The sequence below is a fragment of the Perissodus microlepis genome, chromosome 3 (genome assembly GCF_051167445.1).
Source record: "Perissodus microlepis isolate ML-2025 ecotype Zambia chromosome 3, ASM5116744v1, whole genome shotgun sequence".
NCBI lineage: Eukaryota > Metazoa > Chordata > Actinopteri > Cichliformes > Cichlidae > Perissodus > Perissodus microlepis.
In genome coordinates this window covers 30,791,561-30,817,461 of record NC_140463.1, presented here as the reverse complement: position 1 = coordinate 30,817,461, position 25,901 = coordinate 30,791,561, and the positions used below count along the sequence as shown (strand labels likewise).

General features: G+C 39.5%; 1 protein-coding gene across 1 annotated transcript; it reads right to left on the bottom strand.

Moving 5' to 3' along the window:
- Positions 1-24,906, bottom strand: LOC146391156 (Fc receptor-like protein 5). Its single transcript, XM_084922709.1, has 14 exons — positions 24,870-24,906; positions 24,714-24,746; positions 22,457-22,720; positions 12,875-13,126; positions 12,500-12,775; positions 12,052-12,351; positions 10,747-11,004; positions 8,427-8,692; positions 7,294-7,393; positions 7,119-7,134; positions 6,948-7,039; positions 6,483-6,552; positions 486-571; positions 1-38 (listed from the first exon to the last, which is right to left on the bottom strand). Exons 1-14 carry the CDS (start codon positions 24,904-24,906, stop codon positions 1-3), a joined length of 2,088 nt encoding a protein of 695 aa, XP_084778835.1.
- Between the last annotated feature and the right edge of the window lie 995 nt (positions 24,907-25,901).

The following is a 25,901-nucleotide window of genomic DNA, read 5'->3' as shown; positions in this document are numbered from 1 at the left end:
CTACATGTATATGACTGATTCATAGACGTCAGCAGTACCTAAAGAAAAAACAAGCCAGGCTCACATTAATCATTTTATTACAGTTACACTAAAGATCAGAGCAAAAACAGAAACACTGTGTGAGTCAAAACCAGGACTGTAAGATCTTTAAATGTTCTTTGAAAAACTGCTGAACACAAACTGAACCTGATAAATGTTCATGTTTTTGGAGGTTTAATAAAAGTCAGTATCCATCCATCCATTCGCTTCCGCTTATCCTTTCCAGGGGCGCTGGTGCCTATCCCAGCTGTCATAGGTCGAGAGGCAGGCTACATCCTGGACAGGTCGCCAGTCTGTCGCAGGGCTCACACACAGGGACAGATAACCATTCGCACTCACATTCACTCCCGCATTCACACCTATGGGCAATTTAGATTGATCAATTAGCCTATCCCCACTAAAAGTCAATATTAATAATGATAATAAAGATCGGTTTAAATACTGACCATGTTGAAGAGAGTCGTACACATGAGTTTCATTCTGGTTGACTCCATGATTTGTGAAGAAGCTGTGACTCTCAGACTGGATTGACCTAAAAGAGGAAATAAACACAATTATTATGGTCCTGGGTCTTTTGACCCAACGGTTTGTGTTTTTCATTATCATGATCTTGTGTTCTAGGTTGTGTACTGGGGTTTAGACTTTTTAGTTCCTAGAGTTTGGTTTCTTTGTTTATGTATGCTAACACACAGGGACAGACAACCGTTCGCGCTCACATTCACACCTATGGGCAATTTGGATTAGCCAATTAACCTATCCCCACACGCTGCATGTCTTTGGACGGCAGGAGGAAGCCGGAGTACCCGGAAGAAACCCACGTGAATACAGGGAGAACATGCAAACTCCACACAGAAAGACCCGACGGTGGAATTGAACTCAGGACCTTCTTGCTTTGCGACAACAGTGCTAACCACCATGCCACCATGCTGCCCAAAACCAACAGTAACTGAAAGTAGTATCAAAGTAACTTGCCCAACACTTTTGGTTACTCTCTATTCTGCCACAGTTTTATTTTTAATCTACTGAAAGATGTCATAATTTGTGGCTGGGCCTCATAGAAAACAGGAAATACATCCAAAAGTCTTCTATGTAGCAGATATATAGTTTTAAGTCTTCAGAAAACAGCAGAGAGTTATCAAGACAGACAAATAGCACAGTGAGAATTTCATTTTGCTTTCATTATTATTATATTATTATATGAAAGTGTTGGGACTGTCAGGAGAGTTTCCACCTCTGGGCTACAGAGCTTCAGTTGATGCAGTGTCATTGTAAGACAAACAGTCAGTTTAACTATGGCTTGTAAGCCAAGACTGCCTTTTTGTGTGTAAAAATTACTTACCTGTTTTCTGCTTCATGTCCCCTAATCTTGAGAAGTGGAGCTGGAGAACTCAGAGACTTTTTATAAATAGTTCTGTAAAAGCTGTGGAGGGAGTGTTTTTGTATTTGGAGAATCCTGATATCAACAAGGCATTTTCATCCAGATAACTGCCACTCACTGGGGATTTTCTCCTTTCTGATCTCTTCTCTGTAAACCCTAGAGATGGTTGTGTGGAAAAATCCCAGCAGATTTTCAAATAACTCAGACCAGCCTGTCTGACACCAACAACCATGTTACATTCAATCACCTTTATTCCTGATGCTCAGTTTGAAGATGAATAATATAGCAGACCAGTCACTAATAAAATGAGTCAATGAAATGTGGCCAAACCTGAAGATTAGGCTTAAAATGTTCCTTTTTGAGGAAGTTTATAATAACGGCTCGATTAGGGGACCCTGAATCCCTCACACTGCAGTAGGTCTAGTTCTAATCTGGGGGTTCCCATGATGTGTTTACACACCAGGTAAAGAGTAACATTTCATATTTCATGCAATAAAAAGTTATAAATGAATGATCAAACTATCATCATGATATCTCCTGATTAACTAACAGTGGGTGCAAAGCAGCTCTTTAGGCATCAAAAATCTGTTTTCCACATTCACCAAACAGGCAAAGTGTCAGTTTTGTACTTAAAGCTGCGGGCCAAATTAGCATGATGATGCATTTGTAAAAATGAAATTGGAAAGTTGTGCTAACAGTGCGCTAATTTAAAAAGATGCAGTCATTTCATTTCAATAATTACCTGCCAGATTAACAGCTCAGAAACGAGCCCAGCCAATGAGGGAGGGTGAGAGAAGGATCTAATTGTTTTAAATAATGATTTATGTTTTTCTGTACATGTAGCGCACAGGTTACAGAATACAAAGTGGGTGAATCCTTCTGGATGAATCCTGCTTCAACCTGAGTTCTCAAATCTATCTTAAACTTTGACGTCACTGTGCTAAAACAGCCTTAGAAACAGATTTTAACTCAAATGTGTGCGCGCACATGTAAATGGTAAATGGCCTGTATTTGTATAGCGTCTTACTAGTCCCTAAGGACCCCAAAGTGCTTTACACATTCAGTCATCCACCCATTCACACACACATTCACACACTGGTGATGGTAAGCTACATTGTAGCCACAGCTGCCCTGGGGCGCACTGACAGAGGCGAGGCTGCCGGACACTGGCGCCACCGGGCCCTCTGACCACCACCAGTAGACAACGGGTGAAGTGTCTTGCCCAAGGACACAACGACCAAGACTGTCCAAGCCAGGGCTCAAACCGGCAACCTTCTGATTACAAGGCGAACTCCCAACTCTTGAGCCACGATCGCCCCATAAAACAGCCTTAGAAACAGATCTTAACTCAAATGTGTGCGCGCACATGTGGGTGTGACCGATGCGCTCCGCTAACTTAGCACCTCTGTTCATATGGTGCTGATCATATAGCTGCGGGCAGCAGTTGTGTTTTGTATTGTATTTGGTGACAGTAGCAATAATCACTCACCTCAGTGTGAGGAGTTTCTTTCCATCCCTTTTTTTGTGCTTGTTGAGTGTTGAGTGGACTTTCTTCATCATAGCCACGAGCTCCCCTTGTTTTTGTGAAACTTCAGTGTGAGATAAGACCACTATCGGATAACCCTTCCCACATTTATCTATTATTATTCCAGCGATATTACTAGGGATGAGAAGTTCAGACATTTCAACACTGTGCTGAACTTGCTTAGCGCAGATGTTTCAACACACTGCTCCGAAGCCTGGTTCAAAAACACCCAGATCACGTGACCACGACTTAACGAGGTTTTAGCAACCCAGTTTCTGCAGGTGGCGTACCTGCTGCTTATGGGTATTGCCAGGCGCAGGTATTCCCATTTTTTTTTATTAACCAGAGTCTTTTGGGCTGGGCCTTGTAATCACTGAATTAATGCTTATGATGCTACTGCTTCAATTAATTACACACACATATTTAAAAGGAAGTGATACCCTCTGTGCTGTTATTATTTTTGCTGTGGCTTTTGAAAACTAATATAGACTCTCCAACCACTTAAACATTGCAGTCCAAAGTGTAACCAAATAAACATTATACAGATATATAAATATCTTATTTTAATGATGAGAGAAAGCGAGAGAGCGAGACTGGTGAGTGAGCTCCATTCACTCCTAGACGTCACACACTGCGGTACTCACACACTTCGTCACCATAAAGAATATATTTATACTGCAAAAAGAAAAGGAAGAAAAACAGCTTTTTCATGTTTTTTATACCAAATAATTCATTTTTACGTGATGCAGATCTTTAAACTCAGACAGTAAAAGTATTTGTTTGTGTCCATAGCAGCACTTCCTGATGTAACTCTGCTGACTTTAAGTTGCTGCTATCAGCTACAAAAATCAGAGACTTTTTCTCACTGCTGTTGGAACAGGATACATTCAAAGTTTGATATTAAAGCTCAACAATAAATAAAAGGTGAAAATGAAGAGCATGGATCTGAAACAGGACACACCTCTGTGTGCTTTATGCTAAAACACAGTACCAAATCTATATCATATTATTATTCAATATCATCTTCATAAACACTAAAAAGTGAGTGTGTCTTATATTCGGGCAGCAGAGGAGCAACAGTGGATTCATAAAAAGCTTCTTTTTGGCTTTGCTGCTGCAGCTCTCCTCACTGACCTGTAAGACAAACACACAAAGAACACAAATGTCCAAGTTTCAGGATGTTCGCCATTTGATAACTTGAAGAATAACTCATCCTGCATGGCAGCATAATTACCAGGAAAGCTTCCTAACGTGACTTCAGAATAAACTGCTGCATCAGCTGCAGGACTTGATTTTCCTGTGAGTGAAAATAAGATTTTAAGACCAGATAAACATGTTGAACAACATTCACTGGAGATGATGGCAGACTTTGTTTACCTGCTTTTTTCTTGGCTTTTTCTTTTTTGGGGGCGTTTGACCTCAGCATACATCAGACTGTCCTCTAAAAGAGAAGTCAGAGCTCAGGATACATTTGATCAGCAGATATATGACACAGAGCTGTTGGACGTAGAGGTGGATTTAAACTCTGCAGATCAAGTCAGATTTGTTAGCCACAGCCATTAACAGCATTAATGCTACGCTCCCCTTAATGATTCTCACTCTTTGTAGTTTCACTAGATTATTACTTTAGCTGCCAAGTAAAGAACAGACTACTTTAAGTGCTAAGAGCAGCATGTAAGAACTATTAATGAGATGTGATATTTACAGTTAAAGTTGCCTTTACTGTTACACAAAAAGTTAACAATTTAGAATTTTGAACACAGGATATTTATTTAAGGAAATTAGAAGGGGCAAAACAAAAATCTTAATCAACTAGCAATAATCATATAATTCAATCACCTGACTGTTATCCAAATGTAACTAATCTACTCAGTGCTATTGCTGATTTCAGATATAGTTTGGAGGTGAGGAGAGGGGTAATGCCCCCGTCAGTGCTGCACTTCTCTCCATCCTGTGCCTGAAAGTCCAAATGAGGAAGCAGTAACACAGTACAAAGTCTTCCAAGTCTTGTGAAGGACAAAAATGATCATTTCAGTTCATAAGTCCACAGTGATTGGACAACTGAAACTTTTGACTTTGAACTCCACTGTGCTTTCTTCTGATGTTGCATCATCCCCTACTTTCATCCCTTACTCATATTTATATGCCCTACATTTATTCCACACACACTTTCCATGCTTTTGGCACATCCGATACTTCCCTGTATCAAACAACCAGCTTTAACAGCTGTGCTCAAGCTCTGCTGTGCTTCTAGTGGTACACCGCACTCAGATTATATGCTTTATTTGTTTGTGTTTGGTTTTGTGATCAGTGCTCTGGTTCAGAATCAGTGGATGCTGTGATTCAGTAAATCCAGCTGAAAAGCTGACTTTTTTGCCTCCCTGATTAAAGACTTTAATGAAAGCCCCAAAAAGTTGATTCTGTTCATCTGGACATACCAATTTTTGGCGCAGCGTGTTTTGGGGTTTAAAAGCCACAGAGACGCAGTGTTTAGAGAAAATGCATCTCAGCTGTTCTGATACTCCTGACACAAACGGGATCACTACAGGTTTTCACTTAGGCAGCGGTTGTCCTTCTCTCCTGGATCAGCTGGAGCTTTCTTTAGGTGCCTTCCCAGCTTTGACAAATGTCTAGCTGGGATAACCACATTTACTCAGGGCCTTCTTGATGTGATGTTCTTCTGCTTCCCTGGACGCTGTGTCTGTGGGGATGGTGTTCGCTCTGTGTTGTAGCGTCCTGATGACTTTTTGGGATTCACTTGCCTGGATGATTGAGCATGCATCAAGACACTTTAATGAAAGGCAACCCAACAAACCTGTTGGTGAGATTAACCTGTGATCTGATGAAGAGACTGAACTCAAACTGTGGAAGAAGTTTGTTTTGAGTTTTCATCGTTCTTTGCAAACATTCTGACCTGCTGTGTTTCTGAATCACTCAATAAATCTGTTCACCTTCTCCAGTGTGTCTGTGTTTGAGTGCTTTGAAAGATGACAACAACACAGTATCATGTTAAACAAATACACCTGACTTAATGACTAACCCACCAAAACCCTAAATGACTGCAGATTAACTCTGCTGATGTGTAGCGGCTAAGCTTGGTAAGTGAATAACTAAACTCCATGTTGACCTATAATAACCTGCAACATAATGAAATGACACATTTCAGTACAAACACTGAATGAGACTGTTGTGTCTGTACCTGCAGCTCCCGTCTTCACCTCAGAGTAAACAGCACTCTGCTCTGGTTCATGATGCTTCCCTGTGAAGATGATCAAGTTATTTGACACAAGAAAATTATTTTTTTAATCTTTATTTTTTGTATTTTTACATTATATTTACAGTTATTATTTTTAAACTGCATGTGTTTTATGTACTCACTCTTCTTTCCAAAGGTTTTAAATTTAATAGGAGCGTATGTGACATCTTGATGTTCATCTAATCCTGAAATGTTCATATTTTAGTTACAGGATTGTAAACATTTCACATGGAATTAGTTTTATTAAATCAAAAAAAAAAGTTTCATCTGTAACAGCTCTGTGCTTTTCAAAACATACTACACCATTTCTGTTGTCTTCGACATGAGAAACTGATTCATAGATGTGATTGGTACCTAAAAAAGACGAACCAGGGTCACATTAATCATTTTAATAAAAACATAAAGAAGAGATTAAATAATTCTGTTTAAGTCAAAACCAGGACTATGAGATATTTTCGGACCATGAACCCATAAAGCTGTTACTGTTTGTGTTGTTATGATATTAAACAACAACATTGTGGATTCTTTCAGTTGACTTAAAGACACAATCAGGTTGTAAAATCCTGTTTATTTCTCATTTTATGTTCATGTGTCAGCTGGCTGTTTGGATGTTTGTCCAACTGGATTTTGACGAACGTTCTTTGAAAAGCTGCTGAGCACAAAATTAACCCTCAAAACTGTTACTGTTAATGAAGACTGATTTAAAAGTCAATATTAATAATGATAATAAAGATCGGTAAAATGCTGACCGTATTGAACATAGCCGTACTCATGAGTTTCATCCTGGTTGACTCCATGATTTGTGGAGGAGCCCGGACTGTGACTCTCAGACTGGATCGACCTAAAACAGGAAATAAACACAATAAACTTAAAAGTAACTGATGTTTGTTTAAAATAATAATAAAAAGTATTTTACCAACCTGGTGAAGCAGGAATCTGTGAAAGAGACAAATGTTATTACACATGTTTGTCATGTATAAATTGTTCCACTGATATTTTGTGTCATGAGATCAGAATACATGTATATGTGTGAATAATTAAAGTGTGTGTAGTAAATAAACTCTCTAATACAGCATGAAAAGAAGAGGCTCTTACACTTGGACTGTCTGCAGCGATACAACAAGAGCAGGAGAATAATAATGAGAGAGACTCCACAAACCAGTCCAACCATCAACCACACAGGAGATGAAGAGCTGTCAGCTCCTGACACAGTAACAACAAACAATAATTAATTATTAATAAATAAAACAAACACTCTGAGAGCACAAATCTCTGCTAAGGCAGCTCACTCTGTTGACAGTATTTACTTTTAAGGGAACAATATTGCATTTTCTATGTATTTATTTTGTTTTATTTGTACTGTGAGAAGTTTGTAGTGAGGTAAAAATAAGTCCAAAGGCAGATTTTTTTTCAACATGACAAGATAAACAGATGTGAAATGTAAAAGTGAGGTCAGAGGTCAAACGTAACATGATATTATATACAGTATTTTCTATATGTTGACAAGACACAACACCTTTGTAAGAATCAGTTTCTATGTTAAAGGATTTTTATTTTTATTTTCCCCTTGTTTCAGTTTCTTCCTGCTTCAAGATTCGTTTTCATGCCATCATTCACCTCCAGTCAGACGCCTGCCACCTTGGATCATTACCCCCCTATTCACCACCACTGCTGCCCCCCTCGGAGCCTCTTCCTCACTTGCCTGCCTGCCCACCCTTCAGCAGTTTCCACAGACCTCTGCCTCATCCATTACCCCCAGCTAGTCTGGACTCCAAGTAAGGCATAGTTGCAGCCACTTTATGAACACTCTCTGTCTTGTCACATTCCCTCTCAGATTTCCTGCCCTAACTGCTCTCTCCTCTCCCACAGATCTGCCGCCCTCACGCTGTTATGTCCGCTCCTCTGGCCTGTCTCTCTCACCTCAGTTAAGATGTTTTTGTAGGACTCGCTCATTAAGTTTAGGTTCATTTATGTTTTGTTCTTGTTGACCAAGTCGAAGCTCACAATCTGTTGTGTTAAATGAATGAACCTTTGTTTGATAAAGAAACTTTCACTCATTACTTCCTGCACTTGAGTCCTGAATCACAATAATATTAAACCTGACAATATACAGATATTACAAAATATTACAAAAAGTTCTGACAAAATAGATCCAGGTAACCTCAAGCCTTTAAACAGACAATCTAATGTTCCTTCTCAAGCATGAAATACATTAAAATCCATCAAATCTTTTGATCCTGCTCACCTTTAACTGACATCCAGCTCTGTGCTGACTCTCTTCCTGAGTACTGACACTTATAGAAACCTTCATCAGACTTTGACACTGCAGAGATCTTCAGCTCCCCTCGGGGATCATTTTGAATAAGTTTGTCATTGTGATAGAAAAACACATCGGAAAGTATTTTTTTTGTTCTCAAACTGCAGCTCAGACTAACAGAAGCTCCCTCAGTCACAGGATGAACAGGACTCACCAGGATAGGACCATTACCATCATCTGTGACACAATCACACACAATTGTTTCAGTCACATCAGCTGCTGCACACTTTTAGAAAAAGCTGAGACATGTTAACAAGGATGGATTACAGAAATGCTTTTTATGATGAAGATCTGATCTTGTATTTAAAATCTACTGTTTATGTCCTATTTTTACCAAATAATTTCTATAGTACTTGTTTTGAATTGCAATTTGCAAAATAAAAAGTTCATCTCTTAAGGTCTCGGTTATTGTTTACGTAACATGAATGAAGCACAACAAATGCTACATTAATGTAAGTCACAGTAGTGCCATACGTCTCCTCAGTAAATGTGCTCCACTCAGAAAGGTCACATGTGAACACAAAAACTTCACTCAACCAAACCTCATTACAATGAGGAAAAATATGAGACTGAGTTCTCTTTAGAAAGTGTGATGGTGGAAGTTTTAACCAGGACTGTGATGATGATGATGATGATGATGATGAGTTAAGGTATGGCTTGTTTGCTTTAGAGAGGATGAGAACATGTTTATTACAGGATGTTGATGTGCCACAGATTTTTAGTTTTTAAAAACTGAACAAATCTGTAAATAAAAAAACAACCAAACATTTAAAGTATTTCAAATTCCAGTTGCTGCAAAGCCAAAAAGATTTCCACTCCACAATCTGAAATGCACATGTTTAACAAGCATCTGACTAAATTAGATGATGATATTCATGTTTATATGTGACTGCTCTAGTAGAGAGGTGTGGTTTCAGCACAGCTGCACGAGGAGAGGTGGGGCAGAATAGATCTGCACTGAGGAGAACTGACACACAGCACAACCTTTGACACCACTGCACTTTTTTACATGATTATCTTTATGAATAACACTTTGATGACAGAGTTGTTGAGATTTTTAGTGATTTAAATACAAAAGAGAAAATATGAAAACAACTTTTTGCTAAAAATCATTTATAAAAATCCATCAGACGTTTTGATCCTGCTCACCTTTAACTGACATCCAGCTCTGTGCTGACTCTCTTCCTGAGTACTGACACTTGTAGAAACCTTCATCAGACTTTGACACTGCAGAGATCTTCAGCTCCCCTCGGGGATCATTTTGAATAAGTTTGTCATTGTGATAGAAAAACACATTGGAAAGAATTTTTTGTGTTTTCAAACTGCAGCTCAGACTAACAGAAGCTCCCTCAGTCACAGGATGAACAGGACTCACCAGGATAGGACCATTACCATCATCTGTGAAACAATCACACACAATTGTTTCAGTCACATCAGCTGGTGCAAACTTTTAGAAAAAGCTGTGAGTCGTGTCTCATGATCTACATGCAGACCTGACTTCAGAGAGATTTTCTGAGAGCCTGGTTTTAATGACTGGAGAGAAGTTTGAACAAGTGACAACATTTCAGTGTTTAGATGTTCAGTTACAGTGGGTTCATCATGTGGATCATTCGTGTCATCAGCACTTGCATTTTTGTTAGAAGGCTGAGGGTCCATGGAGTGGATAATTGCATCATGTTACTATTTTATGTGGAGATTGTTGAATCTGCTATTCGTGATATCACTACATGTTTTGGCAAACTTTCTGTCAAACTCAGATCCCAAATTCAAAATTTGATTAAGAGGACTGGAAATATAGTTGGGATGCTCCCTTCATCCTCCCTGCAGGAGTCAAATTATTAACAGTGACATAATTTAATGGTTATAGTTGAAATTGTAAACATTTGTATGTTTGTCTTATTTTGCATCACGTGTTTGCCTGAATTTTTCTGAATGGAGACAATAAAAGTTCATCTAATCTGATGACAGAGATGTTGAGCTTTGTAGAGTTTTATTCTGACACAGAACACATAAAATTACTGTCTGTAAATTTTTACAAACGTAATTATGAAAAAATAGAATGAAATGAGACCAACAACAAAGAATATTTTGATGCTTTTTTGTCTAAAATTGTCTCAGGTTTTTTTTTTGTTTTACCACATAGAATTACTTCACATAGAGCAAAGCTGGGACAAATGTTCATGTGACGTCTAAATCATTCAGATCCAAGAAGTAAATGTATAATAACATACTCTGTACAGTGATGTTGACTGCACTGCTGAACTCTCCTGATCCAGACTCACACCAGTACACTGCAGTATCTGACTTTGATGTGTTGATGTTACATGTGGATCCAGTCATTCTCCTACAGTCAGAGAGTCGGCCGTCCTCAGAGAACTTCCTCACTCTCCACTCAGTGAAGTTTCCCTCACAGGTCAGTGAGACAGAGTCAAAGGTGAAGTGTTGCACTCTGTCAGGACTCACTGTGAGAGACGCTGCTGAATGAACATCTGGAAACAACATGCAGTGAAGAGACAAAGCTCACAGATGTTAGGATTCAAAATATCACAGTGAAAATATTTGTTTGTTTGAAGCTTTTGTTTTGAAGATCAAATTTAATAGTTCAATGTGATAAAGTGTTTGTTTGGTGAGACAACACTGAGTCTGACAACAAGCCCTGAATCACACAGACAGTCAAATCAATGGAAAACAAAGGAGCCGAATACTGACATGTTTAAGATGATCTAACCCACATGCTTTATCTGCTGGCAGCTCATGTAGAGCTTGGTACACGTCATGTGACATAATGAGCTTTGAGTCGTCACTCTCAGCATCATCCACCTGATACAGATCACTCTGAACACACTTCAGTCATTTTCTGTAATGCTTCTGTCATAATTCTGTGATATTGTCTGTTTCACAGATTCCTTCTACAGTGAGATATTTTGCAGCAGCAGGACCAAAACTAAAAACCTTTGAAGTATATTTTAAATGAACAATAACAGCAGCTGTTATTTGTGACGTCTTCTTCTAGCGTCCATCTGTAGTCAGTGTTTTTCTTGTATTTGTCAGAGCTGTTAACCTGCCTGCTGACATCTTTGTTTCTTTATTAACTATATTTGACTTTTTTATCTGAACACCTACCTGAGCACTAAACAAAGAGTCTTAACTGTGTAAATCCTGTCTGTGCACTAAGTAAAAATAATCAGTACAAACAGAAACATGAGTTTGAATACTTTTACTTTCATATTTAAAGAGAAAACATTTAAAATGTCATATGTCTTGTTTTTCATGTTATCACATTAAATAACTGAAAATTAAGACGAGGAAAAAAGGAAATTCAGTTTTGTCTGATCACAGAGAGAAAGAAAAATATTCAATTCAGTTCTTCTTTTGGGGACTTTAATGTAAAATATTCAGTTCAGTTTTGGGGAGTTTTAATATAAACAGACATCAATGGTTGTCATGGAGATGAGATTTTAATGGTCTAAAACTGGGTGAATAAAAATGATGAGCTAACATGAGCTCATTGAAAGGACAGAGAGAAACAAACTGACCTGCAGACCAGACAACCTTTGGTTGACTGGGATCAGTGTGATACTCTGGGTCTCCTCTTCCAGCTCTGCACACATATCCTGCTGTGTGTGTCTGTCCATGAATGATGTAGGAGTCCTGTGCAGTCCCACTGCCATCAGGTAGCAGCTCATAACTGGAGGATTTCTCTGATAGATCAGGAACAGCTTTATACCAGTAGAAGCTCCATCCTGCAGACGGATGTTCAACCTCACAGTTCAGAGTTACTGAGGCTCCAGGACTCAGCCATGATGGAGACACAGTGAGGACAGGACGGGGTTTATCTGTTCAACAAAGATTTTCTCTCAGTGAACATGTAGTACAGTCTCTGAACAGTGAGCTCAGTTTATACAAAGAATAATAATCTCAGTCTATATGAACAGAAACACATTTTACAAAGTGTTCAAACAGCTTAAAGCAAATATGACTTACTGTCAGAAACTGTCAGTGTGACTGAATCACTCCACTCTGTTGTTTCATGCTGTGAACTTTTCATTCTGCCCTTACAGCGATAGTTTCCACTGTTGGATGATGAAGCAGATCTAATCCTGTATTCATTTTGATTTGGAGGTTTTATGATGCTGTTTGTTTCCCACTCATAATCCCACTCAGTGTCTCCTCCATGGATCTCACATCTGACAGTGATCGTCTCTCCTCTGTATATCTCAGACCAGTTTGGATACAGAGTCACAGCAGACCTGTTTGACACTGTTATTGTTCAAGAAAGTACAATAAAAACACATGAAAGACAGAAGGTTCAATTGCCATCAGATGTAGCGCTTTGTGGGAAGTTACATTTAAACACACCAGTTGTTTCAATCCAAACTGACTTGCTCCACTCTGTGTAGTAAACTGGTTCTCCTCTTCCTCCTCTGCACCAGTAGAATCCTCCCCTTGAGACACTGATTTGTTCATTTGTCAGAATCTGATAAGATCTCCTATATGTGTACCAGTAGTATTTCCATCCAGATGACGATGGGTTCACAGAGCAGGTCAGGGTCACACTGCCCCCTACTGGAACAGCTGTCCTATCAGCTCTCAGTTCAGCCTTTGGTTTCGCTGCAGTTCAGTTTAGAACAAGAACATAAAAGTAAAAATGACTGAATCAGAACAATTTAAAGATGGAAACATGTAAATGATCAAATATCATGAACAATAATTGTGAAGGTGTAAAATACTGTGTCAAACAAAATACTCTGAAATACTGTTTTGATCAGCACCATGATTTGTTATGTGTATTTGCAATTAATTCCACACATGTACAGTTCAAATAAGTAATTTGAAGCATGGCTGAGTTTATTGATCAGTAATGAGAAAGTAACTCAAGTTAATATGATCTGATTGTGTTTTGAACATTTGAGAATTGCTCCTAAATGAATGTCTGTGAAGGTTCTCAGTCATCCAGGTCATCGTAGTCAAAGGAGCTTGCAAAGAAAAGCGTCTGGACTTAAAGAAGTCCAGACGCTTTTCTTTGCAAGCTCCTAAATGAATGTGAGCAGTTATAATTTCATTGGTGTTATTTTGTACTTTTGTTTTTGGTGTATTGTTCCTTTGTCAAATGTACCAGTCACAGCCAATCAGTGTAACCACAGTGAGCAGCAGAAACCTGAGTGAGGGAAAAAGGTTCAACAGCAGAGCAAGTTGTGAACAGATGCATTTTTATTTCCAGTCTTTGACAGTGATGGTGTCCAACTTCAGACCTTGTGGATAAAATCTGTTTGATGGAGTTTGAATGAGGATTTGGTGAGTCACAGTTGGTTTGCTTTGGTGTCAGTTAGCATGCTATGTGCTTGTTCTTTATTAAGCTCTGATAGCTAAGATGAGACCTAGTAAGTATGTTTTATATTCTTTTGCTGTGGAAGCTGACATTTCCTGTTGATGTGCACAGATGTCTTTAGGCCACACTAATAAGCATGGTGAACATCACCGCTGCCATGACAGGGAGAAGTTTTGATGTGATTTCCAGCTGAGCTGTTAGGAATGCTGGGAATAAGACTTCAATGTCTGTGTTGAACAACAGGCCAGGTTTATTAGCCGAGTGCAGATCTTGGCGCTGAAACCTGAGACTGTTGAACTTTGATGATGACCCACGCCTAGGAGATCTGAACTTCCACTGAAATCTTCTAGTTTAGTTAAGTTCGGGGGATTCACTGACCGGCTGGAGCAGCATCTAATAACCAACTCGCAAAATAAAACAAAATAAAAACAAACCAACAAAGACGAAAACACCAGACATTATGATACAGACTTAAAATTTGCACTGATGTTTTTTCGAAAAGTGACCGCGCGAGCCCTCGGTGCGCCTGCTTGCTGCTGAAGTCAAAGTAAACTTTATTGTCATCTCCGCTACATACAGTCCAGTATATAGAGAGACGAGACGACGAGGCTCCAGTTACAGCAGTGCAAGTAAACAAACAAATATAAGAAGAGTAAGAAAATAAATATACACTTTAGGACCAGGGGTAAAGGGATCAATAACAATTTAAAATTTATAATTTACAGTTTGATGATTTAAAGTCTCACACACAACCTGTCGACAGGGGAGGAGGGGGGCCGGCTGTTTCCAAATAGAGCACATTTCATTCATAATGTTGTAAATCCAAGTCCATTATGTATTCATGTTTTGAATCCTGGGTTGTGCGAAATCCCAAAAATAAACCCTCGACAAAGTGAATCTGTGAACTAAGGTGTAGGTCTGTTAGATCATGTTGTGGTGATCCTCGAGTTGAGGGGTGGGTGTTCATACTGGAGTGCAAAATTTAAACCAATGGAAGATGGACAAGAAAAGTTCAAAGTCATCAGGTCTCAGTTTAGAAAAAAGAGAAAAGAAGAGGAGGAGAAACGAGCAAAAGATGCAGGTAAGCAGATGTGTCATTGGATAATGGCAGGTCATCCTGAAACAATCAGAATCAGAATACTTTATTAATCCCTAAGGAAATTATGTGAGTTACAGTTGCTCCAAGAAGAAATGGTAAAAATAGTAACAGTAACAGACTAAACTCAAAACAATACAATATGTTACAGATTTTAATATTAATTAGTCATTGTCAATTGTTGATTTGTCCTGTTCTCATTGAGTAAAATTTCTCATCCGTGGGATAATGAAGGTTTATTCTATTCTATTCTATTCTATTCTAAAGAGGCTGTTGCAGCAATCTGGGTATGAAGAAATGAAAGCATGTAAAATAGTGTCTGTTTGGTAGAGATGTTAAAGTAGATCTTATTTTTTTAATTTTGAAAAAGCTGCTGTTTTGTGATATGGTGCTAAAAATGTCAGTTTCCATCAATCCAAAATATGTTTCTCAATGACAGATTCATCCTCACAAATGTAGCGATTAGGAGAACTCGCCATGCCAGGGTCACATGGTCTAAGTGTAACTCTATCTGTGTTTCACCAGCATGAACATGAAAAGATGCACGATGTGTCTTAATTATATGTCCACAGGAAGCACAAGATCTTGAGTTTGAACACTGCTGTAGTTTTACCACAATTTGTTTTCTAGAATATTTTATATAAAATGTGATTTGGAAAATAATTAATAAGAAAAGAGTCCAAACTGAAACCTTGAAGAATTAAGTTTAAAAATAGTAAAAATGGCTAAATAAGAAGCTGCAGTGATAAAACTCCACATGTACAGCCACTGAGGTGAAGAAACTAGGATAACAACTTGGCAAAATCTTTTTTTTCTTCACTCTGAGTGATTATTGTATATTTTATAACTACATTAAACTGTTTTACACTACTTTTGATACTAAACTATAAAGACACTTACAGTACTGCTGAAAGACAAAATATTTTGTTGTGTTTTGGATTAAACGTTTCTGAACATGTAATTCATGAGCCCGTCAGTTAGCTGTTGTTTCCTAATAACACTGTTAAACCCCTGATGATGGATTCCAGTGGCGTTCTGCATCTTGTCAAATATAAAAATATACATAAATTAAAGCGACAGCACTGTTATGAAGCTCCCCCGCCTGTGCATCCAGCCTTTACATTACTGCCATCTTGTGGCTGCTGGTCTGCTTTTACTGCTTTGAGATCAGTTACTAACCATACCTGGTATAAAAGCAGTGTCAGCATTGCCAAGTAAACAAATTTTAGTAATTTGGTATCATAACAGATTAATTTCTCCTTGCTAACCGTCCTTGGTCAACATATATGATGTAGAGGAGTTATTAATAGCTCCTTTAGAACATTAGCAAGGAAAGCTGTGACAATGGTGGAGAGGGGACGGCAGCTAAGACCTTGTCCATAAAACAGGCAAGCTGAAGTTGCATCTGAGTTCAGATTTACGGAAAGAAATCGTCATTCAGACTAAAACTGCATGGCTCGTCCTCTTCCACTTATGGCTGCCAGATGTGAGTTTCACTGAGCTGCTGCTTATTATCACAAAATCCTTCTGAATGCACCCAAGGCTTGATTCACCATTGCCAAAACCTCATAAATCCAACACACAAGAGATTAAGTCGCCAAATCAAACAAAATCAATGTTGGATTGAACTTTGCAATATGTGTGATGAAAAGTTATAAGAATGTCCCACTGTGTTTATATTTGTGTTCCTTTATATGTTTCTTTCAGTACAGGATAATCTAGGCTTGGTTTTGAGGGGTTGTTTATAATGTCTGACAAAGTAAATCTAAATTTTGTTTCTTGGAACTGCAGAGCAGTAGGATTAACAGATTTCTTACTTTGAGCTGGGCCTAAACTATAAAGGCATTAACTCAGAGAGAGAAATCTGAAGATGGTTTTTAGTGGAAGGGGAAATACTCGTGCCAAGGCACACTCTGATCTGATGGTCCTGGTTGAATTCATTAACAACCAGTTGCAGAACTCTGGGCAGCTTCACAGGTACTGATGGAAGTGTAATAAATACAGGGAAAAAAGTCTTTCTCAGAATCTCTTATGCACACAAAAGAAAGAAACTTTAGTTTTAAATACAAAAACTGAAACAAAACAGTAATAACAAAATGTTTTGAATCATACGTAAACAATAAAAACAACCCACTCTTCCCAAACTTTGTGTTAGCTGTTACTGCTGACATGTATTTATAAAATAAACTTTTAACTGCACAAATCAGAATTTTATAATACTTTACTGTCATTTTGTTCATTCTAAGTTTGACAAACGTCCACAGGCAGGAAGAGTTAACTAACGGTGTGGAGCAGTGCTTTTTCCTATAGACAAATAATTGAGAAAAAAATGTCTTTGATCGTGAATGTGTAGCCTTTTGGTGTACATGTGAATTACATGATTTGTATAACACTACTATGACTAGTTTAAATAACCTTAAACTATCTTATAACTTAACAACAAACCTGAAAGGATCAACTTTCAACATCCTAGAAGCATCATAGAAGCAAATTTACAGCAGACAGGATTCAGCATTATTTATGTTTTGTTTTGTTTGTTTTTTTTTGGGGGGGGGGGGGGGGGGGGGGGGTTAGGTTAAAATCTCAGCAGTTGTTTTCAGTAGATTAAACCTAATCAAAGCATCAAATAAATAAAGACATGAACGAGCAAAGCTACCATGTCTAGAGGAATGATGGCTTTTATGTATGTGCTCATGTTCTAAAACCAAACCAATATATCACTACTGGTGCCCACAAATCTGGGAACCACCAAATCTGCTGTCAGCCCTGTGTGGGCACACCCACTTAATAATAATAATAATAATGGATTGGATTTATATAGCGCTTTTCAAGGCACCCAAAGCGCTTTACAATGCAACTATTCATTCACTCTCACATTCACACACTGGTGGAGGCAGCTACAGTTGTAGCCACAGCTGCCCTGGGGCAGACTGACAGAGGCGAGGCTGCCATATCGCGCCATCAGCCTCTCTGGCCAACACCAGTAAACACTTGTGTCCACAGTGTATGTTTTCCTGCCTACACAACCCCACAGCTACCCAGGGCTACGGAGGGTCCCAAGTGCCAAAAAGTATTAATTAAATACATCATTAATTAATCAATTAATCAATCAAGGTGTGGCAGGGAATGCAAGACATCATCAACCACAGAGGCAGCACTGCGAAAACAGAAAACCCGAGTGGGCAGCTGGCAGAGGAAATAAACAGCTTCTTCGCCCGCTTTGAAACACCACAACAGCAACACTCATCTGCTTCAGCCCTGCTCCCATCCTCATCCTGCACCGCTCCACTCACTGTAACAGAGCACGATGTCAGACGTGTGCTCCTAGCAGTGAACCCCAGGAAGGCGGCCGGTCCAGATGGAGTACCTGGCAAGGTACTAAGAGCATGCGCACACCAGCTCACCCTCATCTTCACCAGACTCTTCAACCTCTCACTGGATCAGGCAGCCATCCCATCCTGTCTAAAATCAGCCACAATCATCCCAGTGCCGAAGAAGTCTCCCATCTCCAGCCTGAATGATTACCGCCCTGTGGCCCTCACACCGGTAATCATGAAATGCTTTGAGAGACTAGTCCTTCAGCACATCAAGGATTACCTCCCCCCAGAATTCGACCCCCACCAGTTTGCATACCGTGCAAACAGATCCACAGAAGACGCCATCGCCACAGCCCTCCACGCTGTGCTGAGTCACCTAGAGCAGCGGCAAAGCTACGTCCGAATGCTCTTTGCGGACTACAGCTCAGCCTTTAATACAATCATCCCGGACATCCTCATCACCAAACTGGTCACTCTTGGCCTCCCTCCTCTCACATGTGCCTGGATAAAGGATTTCCTCACAAACCGGCCCCAGACTGTAAGACTCGGCCCTCATCTCTCCTCCACTCGCACACTGAGCACCGGCTCCCCACAGGGCTGTGTGCTGAGCCCCCTCCTGTATTCTCTCTACACCCACGACTGCAGTTCGACCCACAACAACACTCTCATCATCAAGTTTGCTGATGACACCACGGTAGTCGGACTCATCTCGAAGGGAGACGAGGCAGAGTACAGAGAGGAAGTCCTGAAGCTGGCAGCATGGTGTTCAGAAAACAACCTGGCACTGAACACCAAGAAAACCAAAGAGCTCATTGTTGACTTCAGGAGACACAGCACCGACTTGGCCCCCCTCTACATCAACGGGGAGTGTGTGGAGAGGGTCCACACTTTCCGGTTCCTTGGTGTCCTCATCTCTGCTAACATCTCCTGGACAGGAAACATCTCAGCGGTCATCAAGAAGGCCCAACAGCGGCTGCACTTCCTGAGAGTCCTCAGGAAGTACAAGCTGAACTCCAACCTGCTGCTGACCTTCTACCGCTCGTCCATTGAGAGCCTGCTAACCTAATGCATCACGGTATGGTACGGCAGCTGCACCAAAGCAGATAGAGTGAGGCTTCAGAGTGTGGTCAAGACAGCACAAAAGATCATCGGCTGCCCTCTCCCCTCCCTGATGGACATTTATTCCTCCCGCTGCCTCACCAGAGCAGCAAACATTATCAAGGACAGCTCCCACCCTGGCTTCAACATGTTCAGCCTGCTTCCCTCAGGGAAGCGCTACAGGTGCATCAACACAAAAACCCACAGACTAAAAAACAGTTTCTTCCCCAAAGCGATAACCACCCTGAACTCACACATGCACAGATAACACAGCCCCCCCACTTCCCACTTCCTCTATGGACCACCACTGTGCAATACCAATTCTATGTGCAACAACTCAACTGTATATACATAACTCTATTTATACCAATTCCATGTGCAATAACTCAACTGTATATACATAACACTATTTATTACATATTACTTACGGCTTGTATATTGTACATTTTTATATATATATATATATATATATATATATATATATATATATATATATATGTTTTTCCCTATGTTAATACTGTCCATATGTACATAGCGCTGCAGAACTGTACCCCCCCCCCCCAGCATGTTTACACTGAGTAGGAGATGCTCTGTATCTCATTGTACAACTGTATAGTGACAATAAAGGCATTCTATTCTATTCTATTCTATTCTAAAATAGGAAATAAATAAATAAATGTTTAAAATGAAATTAATTGACATTTAATTGTTATTTATATATTTAATTAAGGACTATTTCAAATTTTGATTAATTCATATAACATTTAGTCTAAGGAGCTTGGAAAGAAAAGTGTCTGGGCTTCTTTAGGTTGCTTGAAGTGGAGAGTCCCAGATTTAAGCCCTAACCCAAGAGGGACAATTGACCCCCTGATGATCCTCTATCTAATCACACGAGCCAAGGTGTGAAAACGGGTGTAGGTCACAATCAGGTTTCGGGTGAGCTCATTGTGAAACCTAACCCCACCCTATCATGTGATTTCCTGAGGTCAGATGGTCCAGGATGTGAGTGGGCGTTAAGGCGTCTGGGAAAGGATCTCAGAATTGGATTATAGATGGCAGACAGTTGGTGCCGTAAACACCCGCCTCTGTTCAAAGATGGTCGCTCACAGTGGACATAAATGGCTTCTTTCACTCCTCTTTCAAACCATCTGTCCTCTCTGTCCAAAATTAAATGAATGCATTTAACATTTTTTTGGCACTTGAGACTCTCCATGTGGGTGAGCCCATATAGACAGTTTTGCTGAGATACCAGGAAGCAGATTTGGTTAAAATTTGGACTTTTTTTTATCCCTCAAATGAATATGTCCCTGTGGCAGATTGTGAATGGATGTCTTTTGATGTTGGGTCTTGGCCCTCTAGGATGTAACAGTTACAGTGGGATACAGTTTGTTAATAGTCATTATTTTCCTGTATAAATGGTTTTAACAATAAAAAATGTCAGTTAAATATATCATATAGGAGACACACACAGTGATATTTGAGAAGTGAAATGAAGTTTATTGGATTTACAGAAAGTGTGCAATAATTGTTTAAACAAAATCAGGCAGGAGCATAAATTTGGGCACTGTTGTCAGTTTATTGATTCCAAAACCTTTAGAACTAATTATTGGAACTCAAATCGGCTTGGTGAGCTCAGTGACCCCTGACCTACATACACAGGTGAATCCAATAATAAGAAAGAGTATTTAAGGGGGTCAATTGTAAGTTTCCCTCCTCTTTTAATTTTCTCTGAAGAGCAGCAATATGGGGGTCTCAAAACAACTCTCAAATGACCTGAAGACAAAGATTGTTCACCATCATGGTTTAGGGGAAGGATACAGAAAGCTGTCTCAGATTTAAGCTGTCTGTTTCCACAGTTAGGAAGACATTGAGAAAATGGAAGACCACAGGCACAGTTCAAGTTAAGGCTCGAAGTGGCAGACCAAGAAAAATCTCGGATAGACAGAAGCAACGAATGGTGAGAACAGTCAGAGTCAACCCACAGACCAGCACCAAAGACCTACAACATCATCTTGCAGCAGATGGAGTCACTGTGCATCATTCAACCATTCAGCGCACTTTACACAAGGAGATGCTGTATGTGAGAGTGATGCAGAGGAAGCCTTTTCTCCGCCCACAGCACAAACAGAGCCACTTGTGGACTAATGAAACTAAAATTGAGTCATTTGGGCATAACAAGGGGCGTTATGCATGGAGGAAAAAGAACACAGCATTCCAAGAACAACACCTGCTACCTACAGTAAAGTATGGTGGTGGTTCCATCATGCTGTGGGGCTGTGTGGCCAGTGCAGCGACTGGGAATCTTGTCAAAGTTGAGGGACACATGGATTCCACTCAGTATCAGCAGATTCTGGAGACCAATGTCCAGGAATCAGTGACAAAGCTGAAGCTGCGCCGGGCCTGGATCTTTCAACAAGACAATGACCCGAAACACCGCTCAAAATCCACTAAGGCATTCATGCAGAGGAACAAGTACAACGTTCTGGAACGGCCATCTCAGTCCGCAGACCTGAATATTATTGAAAATCTGTGGTGTGAGTTAAAGAGAGCTGTCCATGCTCGGAAACCATCAAACCTGAATGAACTAGAGATGTTCTGTAAAGAGGAATGGTCAAAATACCTTCAACCACAATCCAGACTCTTATTGGAACCTACAGGAAGCGTTTAGAGGCTGTAATTTCTGCAACAGGCAGATCTACTAAATGTTGATTTCATTTCTTTTTTTGTGGTGCCCAAATTTATGCACCTGCCTGATTTTGTTTAAACAATTATTGCACACTTTCTGTAAATCCAATAAACTTCATTTCACTTCTCAAATATCACTGTGTGTGTCTCCTATATGATATATTTAAGTGACATTTTTTTTTATTGTAACAACCAACGATTTATACAGGAAAATAATGACTATTAACAAGGTTGCCCAAACTTTTGCATCCCACTATATATAGCACTTTCTAAAACCCACATTTCAAAGTTCTTTAAAGGGGCAACAGAATAAAATACAAGTGGCATGTAAAACATATTTTACATGTAAAGCAAACATAGAACATACAATATAAAGTGCAATATAAAATAAAACGAGTGAAAAATATCCAACTTACGTAATACAGTCAATGTGGTAATGTCACTCCACTCTGTCCAAGAAAACCTTCTGCCCCGGCAGCTGTATCCTCCACTGTCAGCCTTAGTGGCTCTGCTGATTGTGTATACACTGTATATCTGACGTGTCTTCAACTTCTCACGTGTCCATTCATACATCCACTGAGCTCCTTCACCTCCCTGAATGTCACATCTGACAGTGACTATCTCACCACTGTATATCTGAGGCCAGGATGGCTGCAGGGTCACAGTGGGCTTTGGAACAGCTGTTCAAATAAAAAAAATCACATTAGCAGACTTAAAGAAATATAAAATTATTATTAACCTGTCCTGTATTTTATTGCTCTTGTTGGTATTGGTATTTGCATCCTAGTGATAATTTGACTTCCAAAACAACAAAAAGTTTTCTTTTTATCAAACAGATTAAACCAGGTAGTTTCCTGATATTTACAATATACCAGCAGAGGGACTGAAAACAAGCAGCTACACACAAATCTAAACTGTGAGACTGTCACCTAGTTGTGTGTGTGAAGCCTTGTTCTTTTCTAAATTTGACAGCTTTTAGAGGTATTTCCAGAGGACACTGAGGCAGACAGCACACCATGCAAGTTTAAATGTATAACAGTGTAGGAATTTACACAGCAATAACATTCAGCGATTCATTGAGTAATTAAAATAACTTGATTATTTTAAAAAATCCTCAACACAAATTTGTTCCTCCCACGCTTTGATGACTGTGTAACACTCAGTTGTCAGCACAACATTTTACTCAAATTTGTGAATAAAAACAGACCTGCAGTAGAAAACCTGCAGCAGGCGCACATGTGTGAATAAAGAGTATGATGGCATTAAGCCCACACAGCCCACAGTTAACACAAAAAGACTGATAACACAACAGAAGCAGTGACAATGACGCTGGCGTGGTTTAGTGTAGTGGAGTCTGTCTACACTAACACACCACAAAGAGCAAAAAGGCACAGCTGTTACAGAGACTGTGAGCTCAGGTAGAAAGAAAACATTTTTCTAGGCTCCAAAACAGCGGTGCCTCTTATTGTAATCACCATAAAAGACCACGGACGGAGCCCTTCAACACAACACCTGATCAACAAGCTGCAACATGAAGAAAAACTAACCTTCGCACTTTCTACTGATAGGCAGGGATAGACCAATAAAAATATACATGGGCCAGTAAAACTCTGACCTGACCTGAGGCTGTTAGGTTGGACACTGAATTATTATTCTGCACCGTCATAACATCTGTTTTCAGCAGCAAACTTCAAAATGCTGATGTGCTTTTCTTCATTGCAGCCAACAACATGAAATTGTCCAAAATGTCTCGGTATGCTGAAGCATTAAGAGTTTTTTTCACTGGAACTAACTCCTGATAAACAGCCCCACACCATAATCCCCCCTCCACCAAACTTTGCACTTGGCACAGTGCAGTGAGACAAGTGCTGTTACCCTGGAAGCTGCCAAAACCACACTCATTATCACATTGCCAGATAGAGAAGTGTGATTCGTTACCCCAGAGAACACATCTCCACTGCTCTAGAGTTCAGATGAAGCGTGCTCAAGACTTGGATGCAGTTGCTTAACCATGGAAACCCATTCATGAAGTTCTCTACGTTCTCTTCTTGAGCTAATCTGAAGGCCACATAAAGTTTGGAGGTCTGTAGTGATTGACTCAGTAGAAAGTTGGAGACCGCTGCACGTATCAGTATCCACTAACCCCTCTGTGGGGTTTTACTTAACCTACCACTTCATGCGTTGCTGTCGTTCCCAATCACTTCTACTTTGCTATAATACCACTAACAACTGACTGTGAAATATTTAGTAGTGACAAAATTGGACACAGGTGGCATCCTATCACAGTGCCACGCTGGAATTCACTCAGCTCCTGAGAGTGACTCATTCTTTCAAAGATGTTTGTAGAAGCAGCCTGCATGCCTACATGCTCGATTTTATAAACCTGTGGCCATGGATGAGCCGCAGGTCTCACTGTGAATTCAATGATTTGGATGGGTGAGTGACATTTGGCAATATAATGTACCTTTTGAATATTTATTCATACAAATTATTATAGTATAGTAAGTATTTCTTATCCATTTACTTGATTAATCAGTTGAAAATCAATACAACGCTTGATTACTAAAATAATCAATAGCTGTAGCTCTAAATAAGATTCAGTACTGTGATCTGTTTGAATGGTCAGAAATAACAGCTGCATATGTGAACTGGAAGAAAAACAGCATTTCTTACCTTCAGCATTTTCATAGATGACAGTACTGAGCACTAAAATGATGAATAAATAAAAGCTCATTAGACATTATACAACTGATTAAATCCAAATAAATATAAAGTAAAGCTTCTGTTAATGAGTCAGTGCCATTCAAACAATGTCAGACGTGTACTTACAGAAAAAGCCCATCGTGCAGAGCAAAGATTGCCCCATCGTCACATCCAGCCCTGCTGCACAAAGAGTTTTACTTTGAACAAAGAAGATGAAGAAAAAAGAGAAGTTGTGTTTAGTTTAGATACAACAAGAGTTTTTCTGCAGTTTCTTCATCTGATTGGTCTCTCTGTGCTTCCTTCCCTTTTACACAAAACTCAAACAGCTCCTGTAGCTTTGACCACAGCAGTTAGGTGACAGGTTTACAGTTCCTGTCCACTGCAAACATAGAAGTTTGTTTCTTTTGTTGACATCTTTCTCTGTAACATACAAAGCTGTTCTGTTGTCATTTTTTTTTTTTTTTTTTTTTTTGCCATTTTCTTCTTTAAAGCTCTTCTGTGATTTTTGCAGTTTCCTGTGGATCATTGTCACGCTGCAGTATTGCTTTTCTGGCAGACTGGGAGTCACTGCGAGTAGAAATATGAAAGCATCCTTTTCTGCTTTTATTTTCTATGAAGTCTTTTTAATTCATTTGTTTTTTTCTTTGTTTATGAGTCTCTGCATGCAAACATGTAGATGTATTTCACAGTTAGCACAAACGTTATCATGCAATGAAAAGGCTCCTTTGATCTGTGAATGTTCACAACTTGTGGTTAAATTCTGGTTTTAAGTTTGGTGGAGACCCAAACACAGGAAACGACTCAGTGTGTGGCTGAAGTGAGACTAAAGACCTTCATGGTTCACAGAGTAAAGTAACAAAGACAGCAAATAAATTCATAGTTACATTTATTATCTGTTGCTATTTAAAACGAAGCACAAACTCATTTATTCTGAATTCTTTGTGTTGCTTTGACATCTTACCATCTGACTACATGTAAACACAATAAAAGGATACAAACAGATGATGTGAAATAATGATATAAACACTGTATTAATGATGTTTGTGTTGAACACTATATGTTACCAGCAGAATTGTGTGATTCTGTTCAGAGTCAGTTCAAAAAGTAGACCCACATGCAGAGCAGGACTCAGAGTGCCAAACAAAGCTGACTTTAATT

Bases quoted from the DNA above. Each gene is read 5' to 3' on its own strand.
- LOC146391156 (XM_084922709.1), bottom strand. From the start codon at position 24,906: ATGGGGCAATCTTTGCTCTGCACGATGGGCTTTTTCT. The intron at 11,005-12,051 runs GTCAGTTTGTTT...TGTTGTTTCCAG, and splicing joins AAAGGTTGTCTGGTCTGCAG to ATGTTCATTCAGCAGCGTCT. The intron at 8,693-10,746 runs GTATGTTATTAT...ATTGTGTCACAG, and splicing joins AGTCAACATCACTGTACAGA to ATGATGGTAATGGTCCTATC.